The sequence below is a fragment of the Andrographis paniculata genome, unplaced genomic scaffold, assembly GCF_009805555.1.
Source record: "Andrographis paniculata isolate CXL003 unplaced genomic scaffold, ASM980555v1 Contig65END, whole genome shotgun sequence".
NCBI classification, from domain to species: Eukaryota; Viridiplantae; Streptophyta; class Magnoliopsida; order Lamiales; family Acanthaceae; genus Andrographis; species Andrographis paniculata.
Genome location: NW_026137601.1, coordinates 2,829,562 through 2,855,522, shown reverse-complemented (window position 1 = coordinate 2,855,522; position 25,961 = coordinate 2,829,562). Strand labels below are relative to the sequence as shown.

At 33.7% G+C, this 25,961-nt stretch overlaps 3 protein-coding genes and 1 pseudogene across 6 annotated transcripts; 3 read left to right on the top strand and 1 right to left on the bottom strand.

Moving 5' to 3' along the window:
• Window positions 1–607: 607 nt before the first annotated feature.
• Window positions 608–8,476, top strand: LOC127262042 (serine/threonine-protein kinase haspin homolog). Its single transcript, XM_051290531.1, has 15 exons — window positions 608–737; window positions 814–928; window positions 1,051–1,140; window positions 2,362–2,452; window positions 2,746–3,302; window positions 3,881–4,004; window positions 4,353–4,462; window positions 5,211–5,322; window positions 5,411–5,503; window positions 5,589–5,650; window positions 5,737–5,867; window positions 5,954–6,024; window positions 6,122–6,174; window positions 7,004–7,070; window positions 7,264–8,476. The coding sequence occupies exons 1-15, from the start codon at window positions 719–721 to the stop codon at window positions 7,384–7,386; spliced, it is 1,818 nt and encodes a 605-aa protein (XP_051146488.1). The 5' UTR covers window positions 608–718; the 3' UTR covers window positions 7,387–8,476.
• Window positions 8,477–9,179: 703 nt separating this feature from the next.
• LOC127262030 (PLASMODESMATA CALLOSE-BINDING PROTEIN 4-like) lies at window positions 9,180–13,495 on the top strand. Of its 3 annotated transcripts, XM_051290509.1 has the most exons (5): window positions 9,181–9,413; window positions 10,450–11,112; window positions 11,231–11,435; window positions 12,941–13,148; window positions 13,256–13,495. In XM_051290509.1, the coding sequence occupies exons 1-4, from the start codon at window positions 9,347–9,349 to the stop codon at window positions 13,110–13,112; spliced, it is 1,107 nt and encodes a 368-aa protein (XP_051146466.1). In that variant the 5' UTR covers window positions 9,181–9,346; the 3' UTR covers window positions 13,113–13,148; window positions 13,256–13,495. The 3 variants fall into 3 exon arrangements, with proteins under 3 accessions (XP_051146467.1, XP_051146466.1, XP_051146465.1); XM_051290510.1 differs by having other exon boundaries at window positions 9,180–9,413; window positions 10,453–11,112; window positions 12,941–13,495; XM_051290508.1 differs by having other exon boundaries at window positions 9,182–9,413; window positions 12,941–13,495.
• A 4,149-nt stretch (window positions 13,496–17,644) lies between these two features.
• LOC127262604 (nuclear envelope-associated protein 2-like) lies at window positions 17,645–20,593 on the bottom strand. 2 transcript variants are annotated; one of them, XM_051291364.1, is made up of 7 exons: window positions 20,317–20,593; window positions 20,099–20,232; window positions 19,789–20,007; window positions 19,559–19,666; window positions 18,435–18,896; window positions 18,255–18,356; window positions 17,645–18,147 (listed from the first exon to the last, which is right to left on the bottom strand). In XM_051291364.1, the coding sequence occupies exons 3-7, from the start codon at window positions 19,993–19,995 to the stop codon at window positions 17,983–17,985; spliced, it is 1,044 nt and encodes a 347-aa protein (XP_051147321.1). In that variant the 5' UTR covers window positions 19,996–20,007; window positions 20,099–20,232; window positions 20,317–20,593; the 3' UTR covers window positions 17,645–17,982. The 2 variants fall into 2 exon arrangements, with proteins under 2 accessions (XP_051147321.1, XP_051147319.1); XM_051291362.1 differs by having other exon boundaries at window positions 20,099–20,593.
• Window positions 20,397–25,487, top strand: LOC127262370 (uncharacterized; annotated as a pseudogene).
• Window positions 25,488–25,961: the final 474 nt, after the last annotated feature.

Sequence of the window (25,961 nt, the reverse complement as noted above, 5' to 3'; positions counted from 1 at the left end):
CCTATGAATCAACAACAGACATAGGTTTTAGGTTTGAGATTTTTAGGGTGCGTTTGTTCGGGGGATTGGATTGGATTTACACTATTTATCTAATTTTTTTTTTCCAATAACATCAAATCAAACATCTATTTTTCATTTTTTATATTATACTTAAAAATAAATTTTACATTCAAAACATGCGCGTCAACAACTATTTATATCACATCATACAACTATTCAAATTCAAAATTTTTACTATTCAAATCTCAACTCAAAATTCAAACCCCCTTACATAATTATACAATATTTTCTAAATCCAATAGGCCAACCGAACACAGCCTTTATAAAATTTATCCAGATCAATTAAATGTAAAAATAAAACTAATTTTTTTATATTTAAAATTAATTCTAAAATCACCCACTGTCTATTATAAAATTATTAAATATTAATTTTAAAATAAAAATTACTTATATTAAATTTTGCCTTTTATTTTTCGTTTAAAAAAAGCTTATAAATTAAAAAAATAACTTATAAACTCCAAGAAAATAAAAAGTTTGGGAATCCACGCCCTGTGATATAGTTATATAGGATATGTAGGATTCTATTCACTCGAGAAACGACCCGACCCGACCCGACCCGACCCGAATTCCTTTTCCCGCTCAACCTCTTTCGAAATTCGGCTGCTGTAATAAGGTCGTCTTGGAAATTGGAATTTGACAGTCGGCATATGCCGAAAGAATGGCTTCGCGGATCGGAGGTACGTAATTTCAATGCATATGCAGAATAGCACAAGTGTGAAACCTCGATTTTCAAATGGTTTATCGGCTGTGCAGTTGATCTTTGGGCGGAAATCGTGGAGGAGGACGAGGAATATCAGCCACGGAGGGGAGTTTCGAAGCCTGATATTGCTGTTATATATCGGAGGAAATGCAGCGACGTCGTTGTAAGGTTTGTTTACGCAGTTCGCCTTTTGCTTTCTCTTTCAGAAATGTAAATATACTTTTCATATTGATGTGGTAGGTTGGGAAAAAGCTTTTGATTGTTTGCTTATGTTCTTGTTTTAATTTCAGGAGGCAATCGGATACAAGTAGTGGGAATAAGCCGAGGAAGAGCCTTGCATCTGTTAAGAGAGTCAGTTGGAATCGCTCACTATCTACCAGGTTTGTGCTCTGGACTCTGGTGTCGATACTTTTATTTTCTCTCATCGAAATCGAGCATAGGGACAGCATTTTTGTTGCATTGAACTTGGTACTATTTCATGGACGGAATTTTAGCTGTTTGTTTATGGCAATGCAAAATCATCTCGGCATACCTTGTTATTGATTATCATGTTATTTCCTTTCCTTTTACTATCTCCGTTGCAATTATATTAGTATATAAAAATTTACCCCAGTGGAGATAGTTTCAGTATTGTGACATAGTCATGTTCAATGATTAGAGGGAAATGGATTGAAGTTTTGAGTGTATCTGTTCGTTAGCTTTTCTTTTGTTACTGTTTTGACATAGTCATTTGGGTCTCATTAAATTTGTGCCGCTATTTGGATATATTCAAGCACATGAATGGTTTGAACTTAGTTTCAGAAATGGACATGCTTAGTAGAAGGGTGAAAATGATTGAACTTAAATGTTGCGAGTTCCCCTTGTTTATAAGGGTAAGGGTGATGGGCAACTTTTCTCATTACCAATTGGTTTTGAGATAGAGCCGGGATCCCTTTTAACATCTTATCAGAGTCATGGTTACCTATATTGGGTATGATATTGATCCTGATTAGGATTCGATTTCGAGATGGATATCATTTCGAGGGGGAGTGTTAAGAGTCCACATGGATAAAATGTTGGGAGCGCCCCATGTTTATCTAGGTGAAGGGAAAATCTTCTTATTACCAATTTGCTTTAAGATGAGTCCCGAATACCTTCTTAACACATACCAGCACAGGTAGAAGATGATCAAAAGTTTGACAAGTCAAGTGTTAGTATACTGCAGTTGCACCATGGTACCAGGAATCCAGAAAATTTGCGCAACCACAGACATTGACTTTCATGCATAACTTCACCTGGGAAATTTTTAACATGGAATATGTGGGAGTGGCACAGGGATGTGTATTCATAGATATTCTCTTCATGGAAAAGAGAGAAGTAACAGGTTTTAGATTTAGGGAAGATTAATGACAATTGGAATACATTGGGGTTTCTCAATATGCATATTGAATGACTGTGATAGCTTTACTTTTTATTTCTAGATGCAATCTTTATTTTGACCCATGTTATGTTACTTTTCAAATCAAATTTTAAGTTTAAACCTTGAACCTTATCTCGTATATCATAAAAGACGAATGAATGGCCATCTTAACAGTTTAAGAACCAAAATTTCTTATTTACAGAGGAAGAACTAGCATTGCTGCCACTGCATGTGTGGAACATCAGCCACAACAAAGGAAGCCTAGAAGAAATGCTAAGCCACCTGTTCCAAGAGTATGGCTAATTTAGATTTGTTACCTTTCTTTTCCTGAATTCCCTTACTGTACTAGGGACTGATATGTTGCCTTTCAGAATTCTTCTAGTGGCATTATCAACATTTACTGATATTTATTTTATTGGCAGAGGGAGAAGCCTCTGGTATTGTAGATTTACTGATGCATTGCTAAATGGAGACCAATAATGTTAATAAACAATGTCCAAGTTACTAGAGTGGAATATATTATAGTCTCTAATGAAACTTTGCACTATATTATTGGTTCTCAAAATCTTCTGATGGGTCTGAACAGGGAAAAGCAGCTCAACTTCACAATTATGACAAAGAGCGGGCTTATTTTCAGGACGTTGATGCCTTTGAATTGCTTGTAGAGAGTCCTTCACCCAAGAAGCCTGCAACGTGGATAATGAACACCGAAGCTGAAAATGTTATCTTACCACATTTATCCTCAGTATTACGAAAATGGCTGATCTCTAGGAAGTTAAATCCTACTTATTCTTTGCATGGATCACTTTCTAAAATATTGGAAACCCCTGCAATATCCAAGGAGCCCATCTTCCATGATAGTTTTACCTCTTCAGCTACAATAATGCACCAAAAAGACTATATGGAAGTTTGTTCAAGCTCACATTCTACCCAACAAAGTCCTAAATCACATCTGAGCAATAAACACGATTCTGAAATGGCAGTAGAAGAGTCATGTGAAGAAATTGAAGCTGCAGTTGGTAAACTATCTTTGACTTCAAGGCCTTCACTTGATGCTCAGGGCTGGAATTCTTTTTCAGCTCTTCTGACTGCTTGTGGTCAGTCAGCTCCTTCAACAATGACAGAAATTTTATTGAGCTACTGGTTTGTTTTCCCTCCCATATTATTGAATGCAGTTGAACTAGGCATAATGTGCTCGTTATTGATTTTAATGATCTCACATAGTAATTAAGTCGTTTGAATAGAACTTTAACCTCTGCCTATTGCTTGTCATTCTTGCATAATTATAACTGTGTTCCATTTGGTTTGTGTTTATGCTCTTTTTGTAATCACATTTTCCCATCTATTTCTTGTAGAGAATAAAATTTTTTTAAAGTTGCATTATCCATTGTTTTAAAATCATTTCTCCAAAACAATCTACAACTGTATATTGCAAAAATGAAATGGACGGAATGAGTCGGGACAGATTTTGAAATCTGATTTCTTTTAACTTCATACAGTTATGATTGTTGAGGGCAGAAGATTTTACATATGGTTATTTAATCATATAATATGATTGTAGTTATCTGAACTTGTATGATCTTTGTTGCTTTTCAAGACCATTTTTATGTAATTGTGGAAACAAATACTATTATTCTATGCTTCCTCATCTAATTCTCATTTACGTTTTATGTGTTTCTTGTTTTCTCATCATTATGGGATCCTACAACACAAAAAATCAGTGATTGCAAAAATATCACGAAGGTTGGAGAAGGAACTTATGGAGAAGCTTTCAAGGTTGGAGATTATGTTTGTAAAATTGTCCCATTTGATGGAGATTTGCAAGTCAATGGAGAAGTGCAGAAGGTATCTGTTATAATTGTTATAGCAAGCTGGTAACCTTTTGATTGAACAGATAAGGACTAAGTCATTATTCGCATGCTCTAGCAGCTCTAAAAAGCTAGAGTTGTTTTTCTTGTAGTAATGGCTGTTCTCTATTTTCTGAATTACTGAATTTGAGCCTCTGGTAATCTCTCAAGTCTTTCTTGCAAAAATCTATATCCTGAAGTATTACAAATGAAGTGGCTGCTTGTTTCCTTTTCCTAATTTGTTATAACACAAAGTTTGTTACAAAGTTCTTCTCATTGTGTTTCAATTTAACATGTTAAGAACATAACCTGTGGCTTTTGATTGTGGTACCTTGTCATGCTTCAGAAATCAGAAGAACTATTGGAAGAAGTTGTGCTTTCCTGCACTCTCAATCGCCTCAGAGGACATGAGGGTGACATATATAATGCTTGCACTACTTTTATACAAACAATAGAGTAAGATTTCTTACTCCCCTGATCTCATATTTAGTCCAAAAACTAATGACCAAAGGTTGGCTATACCATGATCACAGGTAGGAAGGGTACGACTAGAGAAACTGTGTCTGTCTTTGTCTAAAGATAGACACAGGTACTTCTCAAATAGTGTGGTTATAACTTCCAATGTTACTGCAGTAAATCTTTAGTAAAGTAAGATGGTCTGCTGCTAAAGCTACAATAAGCATTTTTGTTTCCTTGTGGTAACTGTCAATGTGTATATGTTCTTTTGTTCTACTATTAAAATTCGAGCAGGATGCCCATGACACCTGTACTGATCTACCATCTGAATTACTGTTTCTCAGCCTTTTAGTGGCCCAAGTTTGGCTTATCAGTTCTCGTCCCAATCCATTATTTTTTCTGGATTCTTGCTGGTCTGAATAATACACTATTAGGGTTAGAATGGGTAGTCATTCTGTCATCGATTGTCGTGATGGCTACTGTTTGAACATGGTAGTTACTTGTAGTGATGCTATAAAAAACAAAATAGTTTTATTCTTAAGTAAGAACCATGTGGTCTATTTCATGTTTTACTTGTTGGCTTTCTTGTTTTGCTAGTTGGTCCAGCGTTTCTCTTTTATGTACATAATTCCTAGGTATATAAATATATTGAGCTAAAACCGAAGATTTTAGGATCAATGTAAGATCTGAAAATGAACTATGTAACAATGTTGGCATGGCCCCTTATTACGGATTTTTACTCCTGTAGTTTGAGGGTGTGCCAAGGAAGTTATGATTCTGCTCTAGTAAGTGCATGGGAGGAGTGGGATGGAAAGCATAGTTCAGAAAATGACCATCCAAAGGAATTTCCTTCTGATCAGGCAAGTGGTAAACACTATTTATGATAGCTGTGCTCTTCTACATAATGTTACGAAATCTTCTTAAAATCACTAAGCAAATTGTTTCCAGTGCTATGTTATGTTTGTTCAAGAACATGGTGGTCGGGACCTTGAAAGCTTTGTGCTTCTAAATTTTGACGAAGCACGAAGTCTGTTAGTTCAGGTAATATCTTCTATATACGTCTTTTGGTTATAGGATCTATAAATCACTTAGAGTCTTATAGCAAGCTAAAACTGTTGCATTGCAGGTCACTTCAGCTTTGGCTGTAGCAGAGGCTGCATATGAGTTTGAACACAGAGATTTGCATTGGTTCTGTTCTTATACTTCTAGTTATCTGCAGCTTATAATTGTTCTGTTCCTTGAAAAGTATTCACTTGTGAATTTATCTTAAATAGGGGAAACATTCTCTTAAGTCGGAAAGGCTCTGCTTCTCTGCCATTCATTCTTGAAGGAAAGACGTTACAAATCAAAAGTTTTGGATTGGTTGTCTCCATAATTGATTTTACACTCTCAAGGATGAATACAGGTTTTACTTTTCTTCCAAACTTTCCACTTTACCATTCAGATTCCAGAAAGCATCATAAGGCAATAAAACTATGATTGAAATAATAGGGGAGGATATACTTTTTCTGGATCTATCATCAGACCCGGAACTTTTTGAGGGTCCAAAGGGAGATAAACAAGTAAGAAAAAATCCAGAGTCATAGATCTTTCTATTTTTCAGTCCTTTTCTTTTTTTGGTCCAATATTTTAGGATTGACTAATGACATTATTGTGCAGGCAGATACTTACAGGAAGATGAGGAATGTCACTGATGATCGCTGGGAGGGAAGGTTAAACCATATTCATTTTAAAGTTTATAGTGTAGTTACACACAAAGACTGAGTTAAAAGAAGAATATGAATTAGATAGTATGAACAAGACTCTAAGCTTGCCAGAAAACAACTTTACACCATTGATGAAAATCATCAAGATGAGCAGTACTTTTTCTTTCAAAAACTTCAGTCTAAGGTCTAGCACACAATAGAAGTAAAAAAGTGAATTCCTTTTACCATGAAATGCTATTGAAACTGATTTACTAATGTTTGGTTTCAATTAAGGATTTTGTTGAGAACGAAGGAACACAGTTTCAATGTAACAAACTTGGTTTAGCATTTAATATCATGAAAACTTATTCAAAAACCTCGTTAACTGTCTTCTTAGCAACGATAATAGAATACCGCGGAGGACATGCACTAGGATTTGAAATCCAAGCATAGTAGAGAAGTTTACATAATGGAATCTTTCTGAGTGACTCATCCTTTTTAAGAATTTCCTGGTGACACTTTGTGACTTTGTTTGACTCAACATATATCATATATCCTATTTTATTGCTGTCTCAATTACATTTCTCCTTTTTCTTTATGATTTCTCTTCGGCCTCAAACATGCATAGAAATTCAAAGAACCAGTTGCTTTTAGGGATTTTTGACCATATGAAATCTGCTTTATCTATATTAAATGAATCGCAAATATTTGCAAATAATAACACCATGGAAAATTTAAGAATTCTTGATTTGGTGCTAAAGCTAGAAAAGTAGGATGATCTGGTTTCCATGCAAAAGAAACTCTTTATTATCCTTTATCCAGATATTAATTTCCTCTCAATCCTATTGGTTTACAGCTTCCCCAAGACAAACGTGCTGTGGCTGCAATACTTGGTGGACATTTTGTTGTTGAAGAAATCCTATGTAAGCTTCCAATCAACTACTCGACATAATAATATTTGGCTTCTTTGTAGTTCTGTCAAAGAAATACCATAGAAGCTACACCTCAGTTTAGCAATGTTCAATGTGATTGGACCAATTAGTTTTTAAGAGATGATTTTTCTTCCATTTCACTTAAGGGTCTGTTCTGGTGTCCTAATGAAATTTAATCTGTCAGGAAAGAACCTCTAAAGATGAAAGGGATCTGCGGTCTCTAAAGAAACGCTTAACTAGTTACAGCTCTGCTAAAGAAGCAATTACCGATTCATTCTTCAGCAACTTGCTGGTGGAAGAATCATGAAGCTTGCATGCATAGCAGGATATGCACTTCAGGTATAATACTGTAAATGGAAATATGGATTACCCCTTGTTATTAGATATCCTGTGTTGGCTTTCGTCATTCTGGCATGCAACAAAGACACCATGTAAGAAGAGAGTAGGGACACTTATCTCGTCACTGTGTTGCTGTCATCTAGATAAGTATGGGATATCACATCAAACTTGAATTTGATGCTTATATCAGCCCACTACTATTTCACCAGATAAATTAAGTGTTCTATCTCTAAGCAATCCATGAGGTAAGAAAACTTTGCCGATGCTTATCTATTTATACGTATCTGTTATTGTTTGTGAGAATCCAGTCAGATATGAGAAACTTTTGTATCTTTTCAAAAGAGGTCAATAGATGAGGCCACATGGTTGGGGGGCCTTTAATGTGGCCTAATAGATTATAAGATAACAATAGGGTGTGTCATGCATCTGAGTTGATTCTTGAAGAAAGAACAAAAGCTCTGTAAAGACCATATGAAAAAAAAAAAAGTCTTTCTGCCGTTAATCCTAACCTTATGATGAGTGGTCCACGATTTCAGTAGTGCATCGAAAAGTAGAAATTTAAAATGTTGCCAGTTTGGCAACATTTTTCAATGATATTTTTAGAGCTTGAGTTAGTTAATTGAAAGAGTAGATTAAAAGGGTTTATATGAAGTGCTTAATTTGTGTTCAGTAAATTGATTAGGATTTTTGGTTTTTGTATGAGAATTGGAAGGCCAGATGAGATTTATATCAACCGTTTCAATTTCTTTTTCTTGAGATTCATCTTTGGTTACATGCATGTTTATCAATTCCCAAAAGCCTTTTTATGAATGCATGTGTTGTGTACATGCAAGATTCTGTTTAGGTTGAGGCAACCATAAAGAATCACGAATTCGAAAAATGAGTCAGGTGAAAAGGATACTGAGGTATAAATGTCTGTTTTTTATTAAATGGAAAGTACTTGCATTCTTTTATTTGAAGTTCCTGTCACTACATATATGACATATATTTTACATAAAACTTGTTATGCACAAATATATGTCTAAACAGGTTATAATAGTAACAAAAGCAGTAATTAAGTTTCAAGAACACACACAATTCCAATGTATTTAAACTGAAATAACTGTGGGTTTTGGTTAAATTTCATACTACACATTATGGCTGTTTATTTGATTGTCTGTTGCTTAGATTAATTCAGAATAAAATGCTCATTTTACTACATGTGCTGTAAAAGAAAAAATTTATATTGCAGAACTTGCTAAGCATTAATTTTTTATATTTTTTCCCCTTAATGTGTAATGGTATAGCTTTATTACCTTTAAGTTTAGCTTTCTATGTTAGAAAAAGAATAACACAATGACATGCATTCACATGGTGTAAGATACACAATATAAAACTCAATCTTTCACTTTATAAACCTGTTTTTTTTTTTTTTTTTTGTTATTATTATTATACAATGTATTTAAATTTTTATGGATTACTTGTCAATGTGCCTTAATACCATCTCTCTCATGTTTCCCAATATTTTATATCTGCTGATTTGATCACATCCTCAAAAACACAGATTATGTTCATGACTTGTCTTTAAATGTTGTTTATGTAAATTTTAATTTCAAGTTAGTCGATTCCTTTTCGTTATAAAGAGGCAATACTTATTCATATTTCATTCTTGATGACCAAGAAAGTGGTATTCTTTCATCACAGTGACACATTCCTTCTCTCTTTTGCTTTTTCTGATCCCTACTTTTATCTCTCATCTTTTCCTCTGCCGCCAACTTTTTCATACCATTCTCTCACCCCAAATACACATATATGTATTTGTATTTCTGGTAGTATATATGCATATACATGCATTGCAGGCATTAGTTCAATTGCAAATCTTCATATTTAATTGACATATTTGCCATTGAAGAACTGGAACTCTCTCTCTCTCTTTCTCTCTCATTAGAATGGATGCAGCAGCAGCAGCTTCCATGGTTCTCTTTGTTTCTATTTCCATTGTTTCATCTTCCTCAGGTATGTAGTACAAATCTATGGCTGTCTTGTGTGGTTTTAATTAGAAATTATGATTTTTCTGAGAGATATCCAAAACCCAATAATTATTTATTTATTTATTTATTTTTTGTGTGTAACACTTTAGAAATTACTAGTAATTATGGAAGCCATATATAATTTTTTCATCCATTTTATACAACTCAAGAATGCTGCACTACTTCATTTATTAGGATGCATGTCATGAAGTGCCATAATAGAGTTTACTTAATTATGAGAAAATTGTTTTAGCATTATTGTATCAAATTCCTTACATAAAGTCTATGTGTAATCATAAATATTACATAGTAAAGAAAAAAAAAAATACAAACAACAAGCTAAGATCTCTTTGTATTTTCAATGCTATTTTATATTGGTAATCAAATAATTATTTTTAAAAATATATATAATATTTATGAATCTGTTAAAATTTATATTTGTACTATTATAAAAAAAAAAAAAAAAAGCAATGTTCTATTTATATATATATATATATGTTTTCAAGTTATATATCTTAATTATTTATTCTTTAAAAACTTATTATTTAGACACAATGTCTCTTAACACTTATATATATAATATAAATATTTATTTATTTTAAATTTATTTTTACTAGTTCTTAAATTATTCGAAATACTTTTAACATATACTTATTAAAAAAACCCAAAAAAATCTAAATACATGCAAGGGTTTGCTATATACAAATTATAGTAGCGTGCAAGCCGCCATGCATGTTTTGATGTTAATTAAAATTACGATTATTGCATCCTTCATTTACTCACAGTAATTTATTGGAAATGCTTGTTTCGAAAGGAATTTTGAACATTGAATTTTTTTTTTTAGAATATTGTAAAATTGAGTATTCAATAATACTTAAATAAATATCAATATTCAACGAAAACATACATTTTTAATATAATATTTTAAATAAAAAAAATATTAAGCTCAATTTATTATTACATTTTGTAAGCGCAATATACTTTTTTTTAAAACTAATGTCAAATATTTATATTACATGCAGCAGCAATAGCAATAGCAATGTTGCCTTCTTCTTCTTCTTCAATGAAGCAACAGATCCTCCAAACTAAGCTCCTATTACACTCTTCTTCCCGGCGAGGATTAGCTTCCTTCGTCCCCACCGATTTTACACTCCCTCCGGACACCGCCGGCGCCGGCGCCGGTTCCATCCCCATTCCCCCGGAAGCTCCGGCCGCATTCCCCTCAACAACTCCCTCAATACCGACACCGGTAACCAATCCCGTGACCACTCCCAGCACCGGCACCGGCATTCCCGGTCCCCCGTCAACCACCACTCCCGGCACCGGAATTCCAGGTACCCCGCCGGTGACCAATCCCGTCCCGCCCCCCACCCCGATGACCGGAGGGTTCCCCGGTACCGTCCCTGCAGTAGCTCCCCCTGTTTCCACCGGAGGGCAGGGGCAGGGGCAGAGCTGGTGCGTGGCCAAGAACGGCGTGCCGGAGACAAGCATTCAAGTGGCCCTCGATTACGCCTGTGGGATCGGAGGTGCCGACTGCTCGGCAATCCAGCAGGGCGCCGCCTGCTACAATCCCAACACCCTTCAGAACCACGCCTCCTTTGCCTTCAACAGCTACTACCAGAAGCATCCGGGGCCTATGAGCTGCGACTTTGGGGGCGCGGCCATGATCACCAGTGCTAATCCGAGTAAGAAATATGCCGGGACCTTTATTGAAGAATGAAAGACAACTTCTCTTATTACCAATTGATTTTAAGATAGAATCGAATATCTAATAGGATTGTGTTTGATGTTTGCTTGTTGCAGGCACAGGGTCTTGTGTCTTCCCAACGTCCTCGTCTTCTCCCACCATGGCAGCTCCGACTCCTCCTACGGCATCTTCGACTCAACCGGCAACGACGATGTCTCCAACCACAATGACGCCCCCGGCTGCTGCGACGGATCCGACGATGGCGCCGCCTTTCGGAATGGCTCCGCCTGATTCATCTTCAACCGGAGCAACACCAATGAGGTACATATAAAACATTATATAGAAAATCGGTTTGTGGTTTGTTTGGTTTAGTTTAAAATTGATTTGAAATAAAATATTGATTTGAATTTTTTTTTGTTAAATAGGATTTTAATACTCCCTCCGTTCCGAAACAATAGTCTTTATATTTATAAATAATCATATCACTATAAAACTACTCAATACTTTTTCATTTTTATTATTGTCACTGTAATAATCATATTATTACTGTAAAACTACTCATACTTTTTCATTTTTATTATTGCCACTGTAATAAGAAGACAAAAAAGTCTTTTTATCTATACTTTTTACAAAGTACCAATATAATATTAATATTCCTTAAATTTTGTGTCCAACCCAATTAAAACTATATTTATGGAACGGAGAGAGTAAAATATTTTGTAAAAATAAATAAATACTCTCTCGTTGTCTTATTTTTCCATTTTTGTCCATCCCAAAATAATTGTCTTGTTTCGTTATTTATTAACCATGGTCCCCACTTTATAACAAAATTATTCTTACTTTTTCAAACTATCTCTAATTATTACTTTAACCTACTTTTAAAATCCTTAAAAAACTATATTTTTTTATTAAAAACTATACTAAAAATTTACATATGTTCACCACCAAGGTATAAAACATTACACAGAAGTTTATGGCTCTATCTACATATATTTTCAACTTCGTTTTCATATTATTCATTATTTTATATATTTTTACTATAGGCCATATTCAATATGTATATGTAGGCATCCCAATATTACATTGAAAATCTCTCTTTATTTAAATGTCATATTCAACTTATATGTTTTATTAAACGTTTATTTACTTTCTTTTATTAAATATATGAAAAAATAGTACAATTATAATGATAAATAATAATTAGAATGACGTAAATTGATTAGTCCAAGTGTGTAAAATAATTTTGATATTTTTATTATTTGTACTTTATGTATAAATTAATTATAAGTGTGATATATTTGTAATTTAAGGAAAAATAATAAATTTGATGTCAGGTACAAAATCGGTAATATAAAAATAATGAGTTTATATTATATATTAATTCATTTTAGAAAAATATGTTGGATGTTTTTGACAAAAAAAACACATCCTACCCTAAGTATTTTTTAATTTATATGGTATATTTATATTATAATATACATTAATACTCCATCTATCCACAAATTAACGTCCTACTTTCTTATTTGAAATGTTCAACAATTATTGTTCTCTTTCTACTTTTATACACAAAATTTATTCTTTTATATTTACTTTATTTACTCTATTATTTTCTGTACACAAGATTAAGGGCAAATTTATTATTTTATAACAAAAACTCTAATTGTCTAAAAAATAGGTGTAAATATCAAATAGGAGATAGTATTATATTAGGCACACTTATAGTCTATCATTTTGGATTCATATTTGACGACGATAATTGATTAAGCACAAAACGAGGTAACTAACAATATAACTGCACTAAGTATTATGTGTTTGAAATTTACCAGTTCAGGCATTTCACCAAACATCTTGAATGCAAGCAGCCCTGACATGGGCGGCGCCCCGGCAGGCTTAGGGTTTGGTGCCAACGCAACTTCGACGGCCAGCGCGCAGCCACTCACCGGTTGCATCATCACCGTGATATCCATCGTCGCAGGGCGGATCATCAGTGCTGTTTAGAGCTGGATCATTGCATTGCATTCACTACTCTAGAAAGTACATACATACAGACATATCGATATATGTATATGTATATTTATATGAGATTTGATTAGGTTGGGGATTGTAGGTAGAGATCCGAGTTCTTTGCGATATCATTGCAGGTGTACTCCTGCGTGGTAACCAGAGAGTGATGAGATCCTTCAAAACATTCGATTATTCAATTAAGTGCGAGCAGCAGCAGAAGAAGAAGAAGAAGAAGAGGATTAGGGTTTCTCTGATGAAGGAGTAATTTCTTAGTATGCACAACTAGCTAGTAGCTAGATATATATAATCAATCATGTATAATGTAGATATATATATATATAATATGCCAATTTTATTTTATTTTTTATTTATTTTATATGGTTAAGAGTGGTTGTTTTGTTGATGTGTGTTTCTTTTGCTGAGTTTGGAAAAAAATTGATTTGAGTTTGGTACGAAAATAATATTTGATGGGATATTTTGTGAGAGGAAAAAATGTATATTTTTTGAGAAACTCAAAATCTAAATAGTAAAATCTTAGAAAACTAGGCTAAAGAAACATATCAATTTCCTATGTGTAGTGCGCGATTTGGATTAATTCGATCATGCACTCTGAACATGTGTTTCGGGTGCCCAGGAGGCGTAATCTGTAAATTTATTTATTTATTTTTAATTTTGTTTTTCCACTTCTCCATTGTCTTTGGCGTGGCAGACTTCTCCAACGACATCTGTAATCGAAGATTTTATGTTCTTTAAGTTTATAACGCAATATTTTCTAAAAAAGACCGTTAGAGTTTCTACTGTTATTACCGCCATGAAATATGGGAAGTAATGGATGCTACCTTTAAACCTCGCATTATAATCCTAATTATATTCTTTATTATTTCCATGGCCCAAATAATTAAGTTCAACTGACAGTTGAATTTTTAATATATATCTTAGAAAGTCTAAATTCTCCCTCCCAATTTCTGGAAGGTTTTTCCATTAGGAATAATTTATGTGTTTCTATTTTGACAAAAAGGTTAATCCATTTTTTGGGGAGATTTTGCATTTTTATAGGTTTTGAGTTTTGGAATGTGTAATTTAGGGTTTGAGGTTTTTTTTTTTTTTTTTTTTTTGTCCAACCATTCTTTGAAAAACTTCAAGGAATTCTAAATCGAATGATTATTGTGCTTTGGCTTTAGCTCACGTTTTGCCTTAGTTTTGTTTTTTCAAAAAGATAATTAATTTGAATACTATTTTGATTTTATATTTTATAAAATTAAAAATTGTCTTCTTTTACTCAAAATAAATAGGCATATTTCTCCAAACAAAATTAATATATGTCTAAACAGGTTATAATAGTAACAAAAGCAGTAACAAAATATTTTATTCCCTCCTCCGTCCCATAAATATAGTTTTAATTGAGTTTGACACGGACATTTAAAGAATATTGATATTATATTGCTAGTTGGTAAAAAGTATATCTAAAAGACTTTTTTGTCCTTGTAAATGTATTATTGTAAAAAGTAATGTCAATTGTGTAATAAAAAAAAAAGTAGGGGTAGTTTTACAGTGATATAGTTATTAATAAAAATAAGATTATTGTTTTACAATAGACAAAAATGATAAATAAGATTATTGTATCGGGAAAGAAGAGAGTATTTTTTACATGCTAAAGAGAATATAAATTTATAATAAAATCCACTTGCATAATAAATAAATTATAAACAAATTTCAAATAAATAAAACCCTAATTTACATTAGAAAAAGTAGCATATCTCATGATTGAACCAACTGTTAAAATTAAAAAGACATTTTGGTGTGTTTGTTTGGAGGATTTTGTAAGATTTTTATTATTCAATAAATTATTTTTCCTAAAAATATCAAATTTATATATTTTTCATTTTTTATATTATAATAAAAATTAATTTTATATTCAAACATCATGTTAACACATATTTATATCACATCATATAATTATTCAAATTCAAAATTTTTACTATTAAAATTTAACTCAGAACGAGCGTTAATAATAATAATGATAATAATAATAATAAAAAGAAGAAGAAGAGAAGATCAGCCCATACTGCACAGTCCCGGTTGGTTTTTATTTTTTTAATCAAAATTATAATGATTTAATATGAATAATTTTCAATTAAAAAATATAGATTGTATTATAAAAAAATTTTACCACAAATTTTTATTATTAATTTTGTTTTCTTTTAAAAAATATTACAACAAACAAACACACCAATAATGTTTTATTTTTAAGAAAAAATATTATATTAAAATATTATTTAAATAAAATATTGAAAATAAAACCAAATAAATAGTATGTTTCTTTTTTCTTATTTTTATCTTGAATAGCAACTTTTACCTTTATAATTTAGTATGAACATATATCATTTCTTTGAATACGATACAACATTTACGGTGTGTTTGTTTGGGGAATTGGATTGGATTTACACTATTAATCCAATTTTTTTCCTCCAAAAACATCAAATCAAATATCTATTTTTTTATTTTTTATATTATACTAAAAATCAATTTTACATTGAAAACATCACATCAACGTCTATTTATATCACATCATACAACTATTCAAATTCAAAATTTTTACTGTTCAAATCCCAACTTAAAATTTTTACTATTGAAAGTCAAATAACAAAACAAAACATATCCCAATCTCTTCCAACCTTTCGTAGCAATTAAAATATGTCAAATTAGCAACAAATCATTCAAAAATGATTTACTCACTCCGTCCCGTAAATTTAATCTTATTTTTTTGCAAAAATATAAATGAATTAGGCTAAATTTCCCGGACTAACAGTATACTCCTTCTGTCTAAAACAATATGCAATATTTGTTTTTTATAGAGTTTTTATAAGTGGGTAGTATTAAATAAGATAATTTGAAAATTAGGTGATGTAATTGAAAGAGAAATGTATATTTTATTCTTTTATTTAGATGATGTGAGGATAAAGACTAAGTATAATTAATTATTTACTATTAAAAATATTGCAGATGTTTGAAATATAAAAAAAAAAAAATTGCAGAATATTTAAGACAAAGTATTATTTATTGCACAAAGCTTTTCAAACATGGCAGCAGGAAAGTGTAAGATACCAATAAATGTCCATAAGCAAAATATTTCAAATTCAGAATCCCTTTGAAGAAGGGCATTTTAGATGACATAACATAACGGTCTACTTCCATTTATAACAAATTTGAAATTCTAGAATAGATATCACATATGTATATATATGATATATATATATATATATGCCCTGGTTAGGATTAGAGCCATAAAAATGGGTTGAGCCCGGGTTGGCGGCGCCCGCCTTAGTTTTAAGGAGGGTTGAGTTATGATTTTTTAAGCTCGTTAAAATACGGACCTAAATAGGTCAACCCATGTGGGCCGCAGGTTGAGGGTGGATTAGCCCGCAATGGGACGAGTTAGCCTGCGAGCTAAGTAAATATAATAATTAATACTCACCTATCACATTAAAAAATTATAATAAAACGAATTAAATATTAATATCATAATATATTTTAATTTTATATAAACTACAAATATATTATTATAAATACAATTAATTTATAAATAACATAAAAGAGTAAAAAATATCAAAATCATATTGTACACTTTATTTAATAAATCACATAATATTATTTTTAATCTATCGAAAAGAAATATTTTAAGTTAAGACGAATAAAATAATATTTTTATTATCATTAGCTTAAATAACACGCTCGTTTTTCTTCTCTACCTCTATTATCCATGTCACTGTTATTTGTTTTAATTTTTCATCATTTGTTTTGTTCGTCTTCCATTTTTATTATTTTATAATTTTACATATTCATAAAATTAATTATGATTTATTTTTAAAATAGAGTATTTTTTATTATTAATTTCTTTAAATACGTCAACTAACAATATTTAGAATTGAGAATTTTTATATTTGTTATTTATTTTAAAATATTTATTACTTAAATTCTATAATAAAACTATTTTTAGCTAATTTTAAATATTAATTATGAAAATATTTATAATATTAATATTATTTTAATATTTTAAAAAAGTCCGTAGGCTAGCCCGCTTAGCTCGCCACCCGTCGTTGAGTTGGGTTGGGCTGATGAAATTTTGATCCGCCCCATCGCGGATTGACCAACAAACAACCCCTTATTTTCGAGTTAGAGTGGGTTGTGGGTCAATCCGCTCCACTAACCCGTTTTGACAGGTTTAGTTAGGATGTTGATAAGTAATAACAAAATAATATACTATATTAAACAATACATTATATATAAATTTTCGATACACATATAAAATAGTACTCCCAACACATATTAATACTTTATACAATATATCCTATCTCTATTATATTACATATGTTCTTTTAATATATTTCTACGTGTTGATTGGAGCCATCAATATAATGCTGATAAATTCTCAATCAATACTTTAACCGAAGCTCGTGCATCCTTTGGATAACATAACAGTCTACTTTCATTTATAACAAATTTAAAATGCTATGTCACAAAATATATGCATAATTTTAATGTTCATAAATGTAGAATAGACATCATTTACATGCATATCACATATAAATTAATGAAAGAATTATTATTCAAATGGAAGTATGAATATGGCAATACCCATACTTTCATTTTCAGTTATGGCCCTTCAATGCCGACCTCTTCCTTTTATATAATTGAGGGAGATTCAACATTGAAAGTGACCCTACAATTATGTATCTAATTACTACCAAGAAGAAACAGGGAGGTGGGGGGGGGTACCCCAGCTACTCAACTACTACTACTCAATGTCTACACTAACCGTAAGCCGTTGGATCAAAATGTACAAGACAGAAAGGTTGGATATATATTACCGTTTTGAGAACATTACCATGATCAGCATCGACATTGAGATCGCAATCTTGAAGCCTGATGTATCCCAGAAATTCTGTTTCTTGTCACTATTTGCAGCCTGTTTTTTGGCTGCTAATTGATCCTTTAGCTCCTTTAATGCTTTATCTTTTCTTTCTCCCGTCTGCAAGACCAGAAAAGATCGACAAATGTGATTATAATAAGCTTGTGTGTGAATTTGTTCTTTGAGCCTATTTGTTGGATGTAAAGGGTAGTGAAAATCAGGATTACTCGTTGCAGCTTGCGAGTTTGAGCTCGAGCTTCTTGAAGATAGAATTCTAATTTCACAACTTTCTTTCTCAACTCCTGATCCGCCCTACGATGCTTCTCTAGCTACGCAAGAAATAATGTAATTGTTGCAGATAGTTAAATCAATAAAGGGCGAGGCGAGCAATGGATGGAGAGACAAACCTGAGATTCGAGCTCTTTAGCTTTGAGCTTCCAATGGGAAGACATAATCTTTATTTCATCTCTGAGTCTATCAATTTCCTCATCCTTTAGTGAGAAAAGCTTGCTTAGCTTTTCGATATGTTTCAGGGACGACTCATCTAGAATCTTGCGAAGCTCGCCATCTATATCTTCCCCGGCCCTTGCAACTGACTGCATGATTTCATACTCGATTCTTTTGACTTCTTCTCTCAACTGCATATTGGAAACTTCCCTGGCATGGAGATCCTTCTGTAGTAGTTCTAATTGCTCTGCCAGTTTATTTACACGACCCTCTTGCTCTTTCAGAGACCAATTCTTTTCTTCCAACTCCTTCGCCAGCGCAGAACGCCGCTGCTCTGCAGATTGTGCAGCACGAGCGCTCGCCTCTGCAGTCGCTTGTGCTGCTGAAAGCTGCAGTCTTAGATCATCCAATTCCTTTACATACTGCAGCAATTTATCATGGAAGATCTTAAGATGACGAAGCTGAGAAAATCTCGGTATGTCACTATGATAAGGAGTTCCCTCCCTCTCTCCATAAAGAAACAATAAAGCCATGAAGATGATAACCAACGGGATCCCTCTAATTTCGAACCTCATGCTATTCGCTTTCCGGAAAGATCAACCAAAAAAGCCAAAATTTTCCCAAGCACAAAAGCAGGTATGCTCAAGACATTCGACCTATGCAGAAGTTTGACTCTTACTGGGGATTTTCGACCTATGGAACAGAAAGTCTAAAGAGGCAAAAGTTTGAAAGCTTCTACTATCCATTATCAAATAAAGAATCCAAAATTTCAATGTCGAAAATGGTATATTCACTAGGACAAGTAGCCAATATTCATATGCATAAATGCTTCAGACTCATCTTGGTCAACTGCAGGATAATTTACAGTAGACAAGTTTCTATATCCTTTTAAAATACAATACTATGACAAAGTTGAATTCAAGTCCCAAATTCACAAACACAACAGACAAAGAAAGGCCAAAAGCATATCAAGAAAGCAAATTGTGGCCTCCATAAAAACCAGAACAAATGAGAACAAAAAGTGATAAAGTAAGTTCATAAAGCTAAAGGATGAAAAGAAGAAAAGGGGGAAAAACTGCAGTACCGTTTCAGCAGCAGATGTTGAAGCCTGCAGCTGAGAATTTCTCTCCTTTATGCTCTTCTCCAACCTATCTATCTCCTTCTCCATGTTCTTTGCTTTTGTTTCAACTTCCTGTAGAATTGAAACATGAGCCAAACAAATCTGTATCTATGTTCCCAACTAAGGATTAATCATCTGATACAGTAAATAAAAATTGGATGATAAGCACGCAAACTATGAACTGAGTTCCATGCCTGTTTACTTCGTGTTTCTTTGGCGAATGCCAGCTCTTGAGAAGCGAGGCGGCTGCGCGCCTCCTTGAGCTCCGCCGCTAGCGACACCACGCTCCGGCGAAAGGTCTGCTTCTTCTCCGTCAGATCCTTCAGCAAAGGATCAACCTCCCGCGCAGCCGCCGCCGACGACGACGAAGAAGAATTAGCAGCCTCTTTTTCGGAAATCATCGCCGGTCAAACCTACCAAATTCCTCACTAATTCAAGGCCTATAAAATGAAGTGAAGAATTGGTTACCATAACTCGGCGCCTAGAAATCGTAAGAGGAATTACCATTTCCGCTGCTTGTATTTATTTTGATTCTCACTTTGCATTTAATGAACGCCAACCCCGCCCACCCCTGCAATCCCCCCTATCCATCCATCTCCATGTGAACACGTTGCTGGCAGCATTTAATACTCGAGAAACTTGAATCGAAAAATATTGAAGAAATAAATTATTTATCCTCGTGATAAATCTCGTTGAATAAGAAAGCAGCATCGCTACTCAACCACGAGGCAATCGATCACAGTCGCACAATTGTTGCATCCAGCTTTCAAAAGGCTTCTGCAGATTCCAGCACCAATTCCAGATGGAACTTCAACCGTTTCTCATCGACCAGCTCACATCCGCCTGCGCATCAGAGATACTAGTGAAACTGACAGTGGAAAATCAACAACGAAGTCATCTTCTTCTCTCTCCATCAACGATGATCGAGCTGTAACAACATCCGCACGGAGATACCCGCAAATGCAAATGCATTTGGTATTACCACTACTTTTTCTTCTAACGTCACATCCTCGCTCACTTTCACTTCAGCTCAAATATTCTTTTCTATTTTATATTCACAATAAAATATTTTTCCTAGTTTTCTAATAAAGTTTTATTTTTATATTATATATATATATATATTTTTAATTATAATTATAATTTATAGTATTAATTATTTATTTAATTATTATACTATATTATATTATATTATTATTTATCAATATTTTAAATTATTAAAAAATTATGAAAAAAAAGTTATATTATTTATTATTTAATTAAATTTAATTTTAATTTATTTTTAAATTTTAATTTTAATATCAAATTTATATTTTTATTGTTCTAATTATTATTGATTAATTAAAAAAATAAAATATAAAAATAATAATTAAATTTTTGAAGAAAAAATTACATTATATTATATTACATTGCAATTACAATATAAATATTTAAAATTAAAATAAGAACAAATAATTTAATTATTCATCGAACTAAATTTTTGTCATATGTTTTCAATCAAATCTGCTTTGAGTTGTTGATGTGCTCCTCTGTGTCGAAGTCACATTCTATTTCTTAGAAACTCAATCATTCCAGCATGCCTATCTGCAGAATATGTCTGACTCTGACTTGAACAGCTTAAATTCTCGATATCCACTTGTTCGAATTGGAATACATCATAATGATGTAGATATGTATCTTTTTCATCTTCAACTATCATATTATGCAAAATTATACATGTTTTCATTATCTTACCAATCAAATCAATATCCCAAATGAGTGACGGACGTCGAATAATAGCGAATCGAGCTTGCAAAATACCGAAAGCACGTTCTACATCTTTTCGAGCAGCTTCTTGACGTTGTGCAAATAATTACATCTTAGGTCCTTGAGGCAGACGAATAGATTGGATAGATGTCGCCCATGGAGGATATATTCCATCCGTAAGATAATACCTCATATTATATTGGTAATTATTGACAATAAAACTTACTTCTGAACTTCTACCATTCAACAAGTCATTAAAAATCGGAGATTAATAAGTACATTAATATCATTCCATGTACATGGTGCTCCGAAAAAGGAATGTCAAATCCATAGATCATACGATGCCACAGCTTCTAATACGATGGTTGGTTTGCCATAATCTCCACGTGAAAATTGGTCTTTCCAATCAGCTGGACAATTTTTCCATTCCCAGTGCATACAATCAATACTTCCCATCATTCTTGGAAAACCACGTTATTCTGCAACATACAACAATTGTTGTAGGTCTGTTGCATTTGGCCTTCTTAAATATTCCTCACCAAATATTGAAATGACTCATTCAACAAACTTTTTTACACACGTTCTTGTTGTACTCTCTCCAATACGGATATAGTCATCTACAACATCAGCAGCTACACCAAAAGCCAACACACGCAAAGCAGCCGTGCATTTTTGTAATGGCGATAAATCAAGTCTTCCCGTTGCATCTCGACGTTGTTGGAAGAACTCATTTTCTATTGTTAGACGATCTACAATGCGCATAAAGACATGCCTCCTCATTTGAAATCTACGACGAAATTGAAAATCTGTATAGACAGAATTTTCAGAAAAATAATAGTTGAACAAATGATTGTGACCTTCTTTACGATTTCTCTCAATGTATATTCTTCGGTGTGATTGATTTTCTCTTCGTGGTTAGTGATAACATCTTGAATACGCTGAAATTGCATCCACAAATTAAAAGAAATCACATCATTCTCATTGGAGTCTGAACTCGAAATTGTTTGAGATGAATTTGACATTTTTTTTGTAATAAAGTTGTTTGTTACAAATATTTTTTGAAGTGAAGTATAGTGTTGAGTTTTTACCAACATAGGGTATTTATAGTTTAAATTATATGAAATAAATAATACTAATAATAATAATAATAATAATAATAATATTTAAAAGTATGTAAATAAATAGTACAATAATAAATATGATATAACAATAGTGATGTGATATACGTACAATAATAACTATGATGTGATTTAACAATGCATAGTACAGTTAAATTGGAATACATGGCAGTGGCGCATGCCCTAACTCTTCACAATTTAGCGATGATCCGATTGCCGTCGATTTGACGACGGACGCTGGAGATTGCCGAAACGAATGAGACGGGAATCACGCTAGATAAGACAAAAGGCGGAACTTGAGGTTCGGAGAATCCGAGCCTCAAGTGATACGAAAAATGATAGCTTCGGAAGTAGGCTCGGATGACAATGGCGCGGCAAATCTAAAAGCTTTTGTGATGGGCCTATAATATTTGGGCCTACAGAGGAAATGGGCCCGAATGTTTTAGGGTTGTCTCAATCAATTGAATGGGTAATGCAATAATAATAATAATAAATGTTTCTTGAAAATATAATACTGGTAGTGTTTCTTTACCCAAAAATTTACAGTTTTTTACTCTTTCATTTATCCATTTTTGAAAAAAAAAATATTTTTTTTTCTTTAAAAACTTTTCATCGAAATATTATTTTAATACTAAATTCAAACCAAATTTCTTTTCAACTAAAATATTCTCTAATATTTTTGTTGTTTTATTTTTGGGCTGAGCTTAATAAATTGAGTATTGGGCCACATGGGCCATCCAACGGCTCTGTTGATGGTGAAAGCTATAAATAAGATTTTCATTTTTTATTTCGGCGCGCCATGGAATTGGTAGGATATCGCGAAGACCGTACAAACCCTAGATTCTTTAACCAGATTGAATTCATATTTTTTGCAACTTCTTCTGTGCGCTAAATCCCGATTTCATCTTCTTTGTTTAGTTAATTGAATCAAATTTTGATATTTACTTCGATTTGCGAACAGTGTTGCAAACTAATATGCGCGAAGCCATCGTCGGTTGTCGATTTTGGAGAATGACGATCTAGACGAGGATGATGCGCATTGGACTCCGGGCAGGATAACCGGCGGAGGTGGTTACGCGCAGCATCCGGCGAGTTTTTCTCCTGGCGGGATCATGAGCGGAGGTGGGGCTTGGCCTTATGTGCCGCAACCGAGGAGTTTTTACCCGGGCGTGGTGATGGGCGGAGGTTTGTGTCTATCTCAGCGGCAGCCGCCAGTTCTGAGCGGCAGCGACAGCGGCGTGGACCAATTTGGAAATCGTAGTCCGGTTGTGGTGGGCGGCGGATGGCCTCAGTTTCCGTTGCAGCAGCAAGGGATGAATGGGATGACGCAGCAGCAACTGATTAACTGCGAGGTGATTAGAGGAGTACAGTCTCAGTTGCAGCAGCTTATAAATTCTAATATGGCCATGGAGGAGAGCGGGGCAGGAGCTCAGCCGGGAGCGGCGGTGGATGCGGCGGAGGAGCAGTACGGGAAAAAGAAGATATCGGTCTGGTGAGACATTGAGAACTGCCCGCCCCCCAAAAAGTTAATCCCCACACCATTGCCCAGAGTATTAGCTCCGCTCTATACAATTTGAATTACCGCGGGCCACTCTCTATCTCTGCTTACGGAGACACCGCTAGTCTCTCGCCGGTGGTTCAGCAGGCGCTTAATAGCACCGGAATCGCACTGAATCACGTCCCGGCAGGTGAGTTTCTAGTAGAGAGCTGTTGTAAAATTTGTAGGATTGTGATGTTTCCTTTTTAACTGATTATACTGTGCCCCTTGACTAGTTAGTTTGTTAATTCTGGCAATTGCTAACTTCGATATTACTCTCTCTTGAATTATGTGGTTTGGCTAATTTTTTGGTTTCTAACTGTATGATTAAATGGATTTTCTGTATTTTCTTTGAATGAACTAATGTTTCGGGGAGTTCTGTACACTTTCGGCACTTAGCCGATGTTTGTTTTTGTGCTTTGTGCATTGAGAATATTGTTGTATTAAACTCAATGTTGTATTATGTCATCGCCTTTGTGTTTGTGCAATAAAAATTGTTGTTGTCATACAACGGTGATTGCCTGTGATTCCAGGAAAGTGGCTGCATATTATTTTTCATTCTCTTGATATGTCATAAGATGATGCTTATAAAATCACTGCTTATATTTCTGTAAGATGATGTGCTTACACTGTGTATGTTCCCTTGAATGGATATAATTGATTGATTGATTGTAATTTTTTTACAAGGATTGCATTTGATGGTTGGTGTAAGCTTTTGTCCCTGAGTACTATTTGGACAAGTTGGTTTTTTCGGAAAGTTGGTTAAAACAGAATTTATTGATTGTTAGTTTATCTTCATAGTCTTTTAGGGCAATATTTATTATATATATTTGTCTGTCCATTCCTATATTTAATCAGATCTAGCTGTTTACAATCAATGACGTAGGTGCAAGCTTGTTGTTAACATCTTTGTGAGAATGTGTGTAGCCAATATCTGGTATACCGGTAATTTTCGAGTGAGTTATTAATTATAACTTTTCTCCTGAAAGTGTGGTTTCATGAAGTGTTCTTTTATTGTTATTTATTCTGTTGGATGCAATTTTTATAATGAGATATTTGATGATCAGATGCAAAAAATGCAAGCGACAAGAAAATTCTGGTGGATATGTTGTTGTGGGCAGTTGGTAATCCTGCACCTGCCACTTATTTGTTGATTTCTGGAGACCGTGATTTCTCTAATGCTCTTCACCAGTTGCGCATGCGTCGGTACAATATTCTTCTAGCTCAGCCAGAGCAAGCTTCTCAATCACTTGTTGCTGCTGCAAGAATCATATGGCTTTGGAAAAGTCTATCAGCTGGAGGGCCACCTATTACAAGTGTTGAGTCTTCCCAAACTGTAAACAATGTCTATGAATACCCGTTGAACCCTCAGCCACTGGATAACATTCAAGCAAACCTTCACGTGGGTGCTGTTAACAGGGTTTTGAATAGGCAAAAAGCTCTCAATTGTGCGGCTCCTCAAAGAAATGCCTACTTCTTCCAGTGAAAAAAATAAAGAAGAAAAAAATGAAGAAGAAAGCCAATTTTCTAAAGGTTCAGCTCACCACAAATGAACTTAGTCAGGAGACCCCCTCGGGTACATCTCCACATGAAAAGAGACTATGCTACAACTGCGCCAAGGAGGGCCATGTGATAAAAAATTGTGATCAAACAAACGAAGAACATAATATTGCATCCCAACATGAGAAGATTGGTAGTGAACCTTGTCAGGAGACCCACTCCGGTACATCCTCACATGAAAAGAGACTATGCTTCAACTGTGGCAAGGAAGACCATGTGATGAAAACTTGTGATCAAGCAAAGGAACAACAGAATACTGCATCCCAGCATGAGAATAATGGTAGCGAACCTTGTCATGAGACCCACTCAGGTACATCCCCACATGAAAGGAGACTATGCTTCAACTGTGGCAAGGAAGGCCATTTGATGAAAAATTGTGATCAAGTAAAGGAACAACATAATACTGCAT